Here is a 10,637-nt window from a genome sequence, read left to right on the forward strand (position 1 = left end):
GGTGAAGCGAGTGCTGCTTACTATGGTAAAGGTAAAAGCCATGCTTATCAACAGGTGGCCGCTGTTACTATACCGAGTACTCCTCTTCAACAACAACCACAACAACAGCAGAGGCATCCCCCGCGTCAGTATCAGCAAAAGTCGAGGCCACCGAGAATTTTTGATCCCATACCTATGACATATGCACAATTACTCGCTCATCTCTTACATGGGGACTTGGTGCAACTTCGTACCATGGGCCCTCCACCTGCTAAGCTTCCTCCTAACTATGATGCTAATGCCCACTGTGAGTTTCATTCTGGGGTTGCTGGTCATGATATTGAACATTGCATAGGATTCATGCATAAAGTACAGGATCTGCTCGATTCAAAAGCTATTGAGTTCACCCTTACTCAAGGACCTAACGTTGTACAGAACCCTATGCCTTCCCATGGAACTCATGCCGCAAATGCCATCGATATTGTTGAAGACATTTACTTGGTCAAGGATGTTATCGAATTGGGATCGTTGTTGCCATTATTGAAGAAGGAATTATTGAGGATGAGACTATACGCTGGTTGTGGAGAATTCTGTACTGATTGTATGGTCACCTCCTCAGTTTGTGACAAGGTGAAAGATGGGATTCAACAGTTGATAGATAGTGGGTATCTACAGTTTGAGCATGTGCGACATCCAAAGTCAGTCAAGAATGAAATCAATGTGATATCCATCCCGTATACTCCTACTAAGATCCCGATTCCTGCCAGAGCGCCGCCTTTGGTCATCACGTTGCCTGGTCCCATCCCATATACTAGTGAGAAAGCAATCCCATGGAATTATGGCGGAGAAGTTTTCTACCAAGGGGCCAAGTATGAGATTAAAGCACCGGTTGAGAAAGAAGATGTTGATAATGTTGTTGGCATTGGAAGAATGACAAGAAGTGGTCGTATTTTCAATCCTCCCCAGAATACTCGCGATGACAATGCGGAAGCTCTAGCTCAAGCAAAAGGGAAAAGAGTGGTAGAAGATACGGTGGATCCGGGGCAAAGCTCTAACTCTGAAGATACTGTGGCCAAAGAGATGGAAGAGTTCCTAAAGATCATCAATAAAAGTGAGTATAAAGTGGTTGACCAACTGAGTCAAACTCAATCAAAGATTTCGATCTTGCAGTTGCTCTTGTGTTCGGAGACACATCGAAACGCTTTGTTGAGACTTTTAGGTACTGCTTTCGTCCCTCCAGAGATCTCAGTGAATCAACTTGAAGGAGTGGTGTCAAACATCAATGCTGGTAATGGATTGGGATTCACTGATGCAGACTTGCCCCCCGAAGGTAGAAACCATAATAGAGCTTTGCATATATCAGTGGAATGTAAAGGGACTATGTTATCTCGTGTTCTCGTGGATAATGGATCTTCTCTGAATGTATTACCTAAGTCGTCTTTGATGAGGCTGGATTACTCTGGTGTCGAGATAAGGCCGAGTGAATTGACAGTGCGAGCCTTTGATGGGTCAAAGAGATCAGTATTTGGGGAGGTTGACTTGCCAATAATGATAGGCCCTCAGCTTTTCACTATTACCTTCTTTGTGATGGATATCCACCCGTCTTACAGTTGTCTCCTAGGACGTCCATGGATCCATGCTGCTGGGGCCGTGACTTCCACATTGCATCAGAAACTTAAATTCGCGACTCAAGGAAAGATAGTCACAATATGTGGGGAGGAAGAACATGTGGTAAGCCATCTTGCGTCCTTCAGGTATATTGATGTGGAAGGAGAGGTCCACGAGACGCCTTGCCAAGCCTTTGAGGCTGTCCAGACTATCAAGATCCCTTATGTTGACAATAAGAAGTTGGAGGCTCCCATGTCTTCACTAAAGGAAGCTAAAGCCGTGGTTGAATCTGGACATCCCGAAGGATGGGGCCGAGTCTTGGATCTACCAATCAAGCAGGATAAATGTGGGATTGGATATCAGTTGGGTCAGAGTTCATCTAATGAGGCCTCCAAGAAGCCCGAAACCTTCGTTCCGATTAAGTTCTCTAGTGCTGGCATCGTCAAGGATCATATTTGTGCTGCTGATGATGATACGGATAGTGATTATGACATTGAAGAATGGATCAAGCCGTGTGTCCCGGGACAGAAGCTTCTCAACTGGTCATCTGAAGACATCATCTCAATTGCTCTTGATCAAAAGTAATACTGTTTGTTTTTGTTTATCATGCAATAAGTCCTGTGTTCTGCCCAAGACACAGTGAACACATGTAGGGCCTCATTTGTTGTTTTTCAATGTTAAAATCATTAATAAAAGGACGTTTTTGCATTCAAATATTTTGTTCCCTGTCTTTCGTTTTTTACTTTTACATTTATAATTAATCAATAAAAAAAAAACAAATGGCAACGTTTCTTATTCATCATCATCCCTCCATTCTAAAATAAAGCATAAATCATAATCCATGCAGATCCACTTCTCCTCCAGATTCTGTTGACAACGATCTTGCTATGCCTCGTTATGACTTTGACAATCCTATCTACACCGCTGAAGAAGGGGATGAAGAAGATTGTGAATTGCCTGATGAGTTGGCCAGATTGTTGAAACAAGAAGAGAAAGTGATCGAGCCACATCAAGAGCCTATTGAGACGGTGAATCTTGGCACCGAAGAGACGAGAAGGGAGGTTAAAATAGGGGCTTCTTTGAATGAGAATGTGAAAGAAAAATTGATTGGAATGTTGAAGGATTATTCTGATATCTTCGCTTGGTCTTACGAAGATATGCCTAGATTAGATACTGATATTGTTGTGCACAGGCTACCCCTTAAAGAAAATTATCCGCCCGTTAAACAGAAACTCAGGAGAACACGTCCTGATATGTCCAAGAAAATCCAGGAAGAGGTTCAGAAGCAGTTTGATGCAGGTTTTCTTGCTGTAACAGTTTACCCACCATGGGTCGCCAACATCGTACCTGTACCTAAGAAGGATGGGAAGGTATGAATGTGTGTCGACTATCGAGATCTGAATAGGGCGAGCCCGAAGGATGATTTCCCGCTTCCTCACATTGATGTATTGGTAGATAATACTACTCAGTTCTCGGTTTTCTCCTTCATGGACGGTTTTTCTGGTTACAATCAAATAAAGATGGCACCCGAGGACATGGAAAAGACAACATTCATTACACCTTGGGGCACCTTTTGTTACAAGGTCATGCCATTCGGGTTGAAGAATGCTGGGGCAACCTATCAAAGAGCTATGGTGACTTTGTTTCACGACATGATTCATAAAGAGATTGAGGTCTATGTGGATGACATGATCGCAAAGTCCCATACAGAAGATGAGCACCTTATTCACCTGAAGAAATTGTTCGAAAGGTTAAGAAAGTTCAGGTTAAGGTTGAATCCCAATAAATGCACTTTCGGAGTGAGATCAGGAAAGTTGCTTGGTTTCATCGTAAGTGAAAGGGGTATCGAGGTCGATCCCGCCAAGGTAAAAGCTATACAAGAGATGCCTGAGCCGAGAACTGAGAAACAGGTTCGTGGATTCTTGGGAAGGTTGAATTATATTGCAAGGTTCATCTCACACCTTACCGCCACGTGTGAACCTATCTTCAAGCTATTGAGAAAGAATCAGGCAATAAAGTGGGATGACAATTGTCAAAAGGCGTTTGATAAGGTTAAAGAGTATTTGCAAGAGCCTCCAATCCTCATGCCTCCAGTGGAAGGTAGACCCTTGATTATGTACCTGACGGTTCTCGAGAATTCAATGGGGTGTGTGCTGGGTCAGCATGACGAGTCCGGTCGAAAAGAGCACGCAATTTATTACCTTAGCAAAAAGTTTACCGATTGTGAATCAAGATACTCACTACTCGAGAAAACTTGCTGTGCTTTGGCATGGGCTGCTCGCCGACTGAGACAGTATATGTTGACTCACACCACTTTATTGATTTCAAAGATGGACCCAATCAAATATATATTTGAGAAACCGACATTGACAGGGAGGATTGCCCGTTGGCAAATGATCTTGACAGAATATGACATACAATACACTACTCAGAAGGCCATTAAAAGTAGTGTAATTGCTGATTATCTTGCGCATCAACCTGTGGACGATTACCAGTCTATGTACTTTGAGTTTCCTGATGAAGATATAATGTGCGTGCAAAGACTTTCAAAAGTCAAGATCAAGAGGAAGGACCTGAACCAGGGGCGCGATGGACGCTCGTGTTCGATGGTGCCTCTAATGCATTGGGTAATGGTATTGGGGTTGTGCTTACTTCTCCAACAGGTTTTCATATTCCATTTACGGCCAGGATTTGTTTTTATTGTACTAATAATGTGGCTGAATACGAGGCTTGCATATATGGTATTGAGGCGGCCATTGATTTGAGGATTAAAAATCTCGCAGTTTATGGAGATTCTGCTTTGGTGATTAGTCAGATCAACGGAGATTGGGAAACACGCCACCCCAACTTGATTCCCTATAGAGAACATGTGGTGAAATTGGCTCAATACTTTGATGAGATCACCTTCGATCACATCCCTCGAGAGGAAAATCATTTGGCTGATGCTTTGGCCACTTTAGCATCCATGTTCAAAGTCAAATGGGACAATGAAGCGCCGTCAATTGTGATCAAAAGGTTGGATGAACCTGCATTCTGTGGCGTCATTGATAATGTGCCTGATGAGAAACCATGGTTTTATGACATTAAGAAATTTCTGGAGACCCAAGAGTATCCTGAGGGTGCTACCCTCACGGATAGGAAAACTCTGAAGAGACTATCTGCCAAGTTCTTCATTGTTGGAGGTGTGTTGTACAAAAGGAATTTTGATTCTGTGTTGCTCAGATGCGTGGATAGACACGAAGCAGCAAAGATCATGCAAGAGGTACACGAAGGATCCTTTGGTACACATGCAAGTGGGCACACCATGGCTAGAAAAATATTGAGAGCAGGTTATTATTGGTCGACCTTGGAACATGATTGTTTCAACCATGTGGTGGTATGTTACAAATGTCAAGTGTATGCAGATAGGGTTCATGTACCTCCGGTTCCTCTGAATGTGTTGACATCTCCTTGGCCATTTGCTATGTGGGGCATCGATATGATTGGGGAAATTAAGCCCACCGCCTCTAATGGACATCGTTTCATCCTCGTTGCCATTGACTACTTCACCAAGTGGGTTGAAGCTGCGTCTTATGCAAATGTCTCCAAGCAAGTAGTGACTCGCTTCATCAAGCACCATATAATTTGTCGTTATGGGGTTCCTGAGAGAATTATCACTGATAATGGATCCAACCTCAATAACAAGATGATGAAGGAATTATGCGAGAATTTCAAGATTACGCATCATAACTCCTCCCCGTATCGGCCAAAGATGAATGGCGCAGTTGAGGCGGCCAATAAAAACATCAAGAAGATTGTGCAAAAGATGGTGGTCACTTATAAGGACTGGCATGAGATGTTGCCCTTTGCTTTACATGGTTATCGTACCTCGGTGCGTACTTCCACAGGGGCAACTCCCTTCTCGTTAGTATATGGCATGGAAGCGATTCTTCCGGTTGAAGTTGAGATTCCTTCATTAAGGGTATTAACAGATGTGAAGCTTAGTGAAGCTGATTGGGTCCAGACCAGATTTGATCAACTGAACCTCATTGATGAAAAGAGACTAGCAGCCATATGCCACGGGCAAGCCTATCAAAAGAAGATGAAAAGAGCCTTCGACAAGAAGATTCGACCTCGACACTTTCAGGTCGGTGACCTCGTGCTCAAGAAGATCCTACCTATTCACAACGATCCTAGGGGAAAGTGGACTCCGAATTACGAAGGGCCTTATGTTGTAAAGAAAGTCTTCTCAGGTGGCGCCATGATCCTCTCAACCATGGATGGCGAAGACTTCCCACTTCCCGTGAATGCCGACGCAGTTAAAAAATACTTCGCATAAACCTGATCAAGAATAAAAATAAAAGAAAAGGAAAGATCAGGAAAAGAATGAAAAAGAAATAAAGTATACCCGCTAAGTTGAAAACCCGAAAGGGCGACTTAGGCAAAAAAGGGGTCCTGGTGGATTGAAAACCCGTAAGGGCGATCCAGGCAAAAGAGGGACAAAAAGCGAATGACTGCGTCGTGCATTGGATCTTTGAGTATAACTAGTCAGCACAATTGGAGGCCTCAGAAGGGTAAAGGACCAATTCATTCATCCATTTCGGAAGGCAAAATAGAAGGAATATTGAAGATCTGCAAGGCATAGCAAGATTGGAACCCAATGGAATCTTTTCTTACGTTGCCATGTTTGTAAATGCTGTTGGTTTTCTTTTTTTTTTTTTTTGGTGGCCACCTCCTCAAGGAGGCCGCTTCCTGATGTACTCGCCTATGTTAGGCACTTCTTTTCATTAATAAAAAGATTTTTCACTCAAAAAATTCCTACATCGTTTTATTTTTACTGTTTTGTTTACAAAAACGTCCAATTATTTTGGTAAGCATTGCATTTCTAACATTAAGGTCCTACAAAAAGAACACGAGCTAAAACAAATAGAATTGCTTAAAGATTTTGAGTACTTGGGATGATGGACGAGGTAGAACCATCATACCTGGGGCATATGTGCTTGATTTGTTTTGCAGGAAGATCCGATCATTCAGCACAGTCAGATGCCAGCACCTACGTTTCAAGAACCCAAAGGTCTCATTTCCTTCAAAAAAAAAACCCTGAGTTCATTCCTCTGAAGAGCTCTCATCCAAGGTTCAAATGCTCCGCAGTGTTGATTAGATTCCCTCATGCTTCGACAAAGATGTGGAAGTTCAAAAGGGGAGGTGCAATCTTCAAAGTTTCCAAACATGATCACGATAATGTCTCTCAAAAGTGTCATCGTGTCTCCTTCCCACAAATCATCTGGTGCAAGTTTTTCCCTACAGAAGTGACACACTAGGGGATCGTCCAAGAAACCATCTGGTGGCCTTACAAACAAGAAAGCAAAAAGAGTCCCCACAGAGTGCTTAGGACGGAAGGCTCCCTCCAATGTTCATCCGTCACCTCTTGCATATAGTAATCATTGCATTCACATTGCATCTACAAAAAACGCGTAGCATTCCCAGGAATATGGAGCATTACGCCATGGAAAAAGTCAAACATGCATCAAAGCATAAGCCAGGTTTGTATATGCTTCAAAAAGCACGAGGTAGTATATCCCCAGCAAGGGTCTAATTTTTACTAGTCTCCTTCTGTCAAGTCCAATGATTATTGGCATCTCTTTCCATAAAGTCCCATGGTTATGGGCATCCTCTAAAGTCTGGTTGTTACCAGTAAAAGTCCTGTTGTTACAGGCATCCTTTGGTCAGTCCTAGTTGTTACTAGCCTGTTCCGTAAAAGTCCTGTTGTTACAGGCATCCTTTAAAGTCTGGTTGTTACCAGCAAAAGTCCCGTTGTTACAGGAATCCTTTGGTCAGTCCTAGTGGTTACTAGTCTGTTCCTTTAAAGTCCTGTTGTTACAGGCATCCCTCAGTCAGTTCTAGTTGTTACTAGCCTGTTCCGTAAAAGTCCTGTTGTTACAGGCATCCTTTAAAGTCTGGTTGTTACCAGCAAAAGTCCCGTTGTTACAGGCAGCCTTGGTCAGTTCTAGTTGTTACTAGCCTGTTCCGTAAAAGTCCTGTTGTTACAGGCATCCTTTAAAGTCTGGTTGTTACCAGCAAAAGTCCCGTTGTTACAGGCAGCCTTGGTCAGTTCTAGTTGTTACTAGCCTGTTCCGTAAAAGTCCTGTTGTTACAGGCATCCTTTAAAGTCTGGTTGTTACCAGCAAAAGTCCTGTTGTTACGGGCATCCTTTGGTCAGTTCTAGTTGTTATTAGTCTGTTCCTTTAAAGTCCTGTTGTTACAGGCGTCCTTTGGCTAGGTCTGATTGTTATTGGTCCTTTCCTTCAAAGCCCAGTTGTTATCGGCAAAGGTCCAGTAGTTGACTGGCGTTTCTTGTTTATATCAAGCTTTTAATAGTATCCCTTGTTTGGAATCAGTAGAAACTGGTTTCCTCTTCCAAAATCAAAATTACAAACATCACCTCAGAGTTGTTACTCCAGAGCGCAAATTTTTGGGTTCTTTGGTATTCAATCCACTTACACCTTAAATGTCCGAAACCCAAGACGTTTGTACATTCAGGTCCAAGAAGATTGAATAGGGGCAGCTGTTGCACCCCAAAATTTTCCCACTTATTTATCCCCCATTTGGCCTTCACATTACATTCATGTGCATATCTCATATAGGCCATTCATCCATTACATTCATCCATATCACAGTTACTGCTCAAGAAAAGTGACATAAAGAGCTCTTATTGAGAAAATCGCTTGGTTCAGAAGAAAGGGTCTGAAGTCTGATTACAAAGGATTATTTCCATCAGTATATTCCTAAAATCAGGGCTTTATTCTCTCCAAATCAGAGCTCAAGGATTTAATCAGGAGATGTTTGTGGACGTGAAATATGGCCGTCTCGAAGAGATATCATTCACTGGAGTTTATTTGGTTGAAAGCTGATTGAGAATTAGAGCAGAAACCGGGAAATTCATCTGAAATCAGAAAAATCAGAAAATGTTGACTTTTTGGTCAAAGTCAAAGTCAATTGTCAAATATTGACTTTTTTAAAAAAAATCGGTCAAAGAAAATCATGAAAATAAATAAAATCAAGAAAATGTCGAAACTACCAAAAATGGAAAGTTAGTTGAAAAATGAAAGTTTCCATAAGAGGAAAGTTCTAGACTTAGAAAATATTTTGGAGGTTCTCAAGTTGATTGGTCAGCCCACTTCATGCTATCATTACACGTGGATAAAGGCATAATTACAAAACAAGTTCAACAGAATTCAATGCTCTTCTGGCCGTCATGATCTATGGATTAGTGATGTTCCCGAATATTCCAAATTTTGTTGATCTCACTGCCATTTGTCTCTTCATGGATCAAAATCCTGTACCCACTCTGTTGGCCGACACTTATTATGCCATCCATTCTAGGTATGGAAAAAAGGGATCAGTTGGGGGTTGTTTGCCAATACTGTACGAATGGTTTTCTTCACATTTGCCTAAAAGCGGAGCATTTGTCACTACAAGAGATTCACAGAAGTGGCCCCAAAGGATTATGGGACTTACTGCAAATGATATTGTTTGGTATCACCTCCGAACGGACATCGAGCAAGTTATAACCAGATGTGGCAGTTTTGGCAATGTTCCTCTCATAGGGACAAAAGGAGTTATCAACTATAATCCGAAGCTAGCACTGCGCCAGTTGGGTTTTGTACTGAAGGACAAGCCGTTGGATAAAGAGATATTTGAGTCCGTTTGCTTTGAAAAAGGAACCGATCCAGATGGTTTGGAGAAAGTAAGGAGTGCGTGGAACAAAATTCATACAGAAGACCGAACTACCTTGGGGGGAAAGAATGCTATTGCTAAGAAAGCTTATACTGAATGGGTTGAAGAAAGAGTTAAGGAGCGCCTGCTGCCTTTCCCGAAGGTAAGCCCTCTATATGAACAACCACCTGAGATTTTAACTGCCACTGTACCAGCTGAGGAGTACAACCAAGTACATGCGGAGAATATCAGGTTGCGAGAAAAAGGGGAAGACGCTAAAATAAAGTACTTCTTGGTGGATCAGAAAAGGGCTGAATTAGCACATGAGGTTAAAATGCTGAAAGGAGGATCTTCCAGAGTTCAAAAAAGGGCTAGAACTGAAAAGGGTGAAAGAGCTACCACTGTTCGTATTGAGGACCATCAAAGGGTTATAGAAGAAGTGGTGAAGAAAGCAGAAGAAAAACTCAAGCGAGAGTACAGAGAAGATTTAAGGGCTCACAAGCTCAGAGTAGAGAAAGAGGCTAGGGCCGAAGTAAAGAGTTTGAAAAAGAAGCTTGAAGAGGAAACCACCCAAAGGGTAGCAATCGAGAAGAAGCTTGAAGAGGAAATTACTCAAAGGATAACCGTGGAGACACAACTTAAAGGTAGTCATCTCCGTTCCGCTCGACTAACAGAAGAGAATGCAAAGCTCAGAAACCAGATAGCAGAAATGGAAAGTACATCTGAAAAGAATACCCTCCCTGATTGCAAAGGATGTGAGAGCTTGGTGGCCCACTGTGATATGTTAGATGGGCAGTTGTTTCGCAAAGATGTGGTGATTCAAAGTTTTGTCAAAGGAAGAGATCGAGAAGTGACCAAGAAGATGTTTGATGAAACTAAGAAGTGGAGCGACGAGCACTTTAAACAAGGAGGACCTTTGTTTTACACCAAGATGGATTAGTGTTTGAGCTTGTATTTCATGACCACCACCAGGCTTGTTGGATGGGGTCCTTTGTCTTTTTTGTTGTTTGAACTATCTTGTCAATGTATGGGTATGCCCAAACTCAAAAAGAGATTATTAATGAAATTTGAGTCTTTTGTTTCCTCTTGATGCTTATCTTTTGTCACATTGTTAAACATTCTTGATTAATATTAAATATTTTGGATACTCTGAAAATGGCACCTCACATCATATGCACACATGCACCTCATGCACATCATGCACAAACAGGTACATCAGATGGTGTTCTTATCTGACTGATCAGGTTTTCTCTTTCAGCAATTGCACCTCCGCCTACACATCGCTACTACACAAGGGCTAATCACTCACTGCAAATGGATCAGTTAAGGGACGATCTTATCCAGATGAGAACTCA

The 10,637-nt window shown here is 42.2% G+C and overlaps 1 protein-coding gene across 1 annotated transcript; it reads left to right on the top strand.

The window, feature by feature from the left end:
* The first annotated feature begins 8,821 nt into the window (after positions 1-8,821).
* Positions 8,822-10,522, top strand: LOC131639965 (uncharacterized). The gene is made up of 2 exons (XM_058910386.1): positions 8,822-9,610; positions 10,493-10,522. Exons 1-2 carry the CDS (start codon positions 8,822-8,824, stop codon positions 10,520-10,522), a joined length of 819 nt encoding a protein of 272 aa, XP_058766369.1.
* The last annotated feature ends 115 nt before the right edge of the window (positions 10,523-10,637 follow it).

Source organism: Vicia villosa, unplaced genomic scaffold, assembly GCF_029867415.1.
Source record: "Vicia villosa cultivar HV-30 ecotype Madison, WI unplaced genomic scaffold, Vvil1.0 ctg.002872F_1_1, whole genome shotgun sequence".
Lineage (NCBI taxonomy): Eukaryota > Viridiplantae > Streptophyta > Magnoliopsida > Fabales > Fabaceae > Vicia > Vicia villosa.

What these genes read in the sequence shown, in the direction of transcription:
- LOC131639965 (XM_058910386.1), top strand. Translation starts at nt 8,822, where the DNA reads ATGATCTATGGATTAGTGATGTTCCCGAATATTCCAAATTTTGTTGAT. An exon ending in GGGCTGAATTAGCACATGAG is followed by an intron (nt 9,611 to 10,492) that starts GTTAAAATGCTG and finishes ATGCACAAACAG; the next exon opens with GTACATCAGATGGTGTTCTT.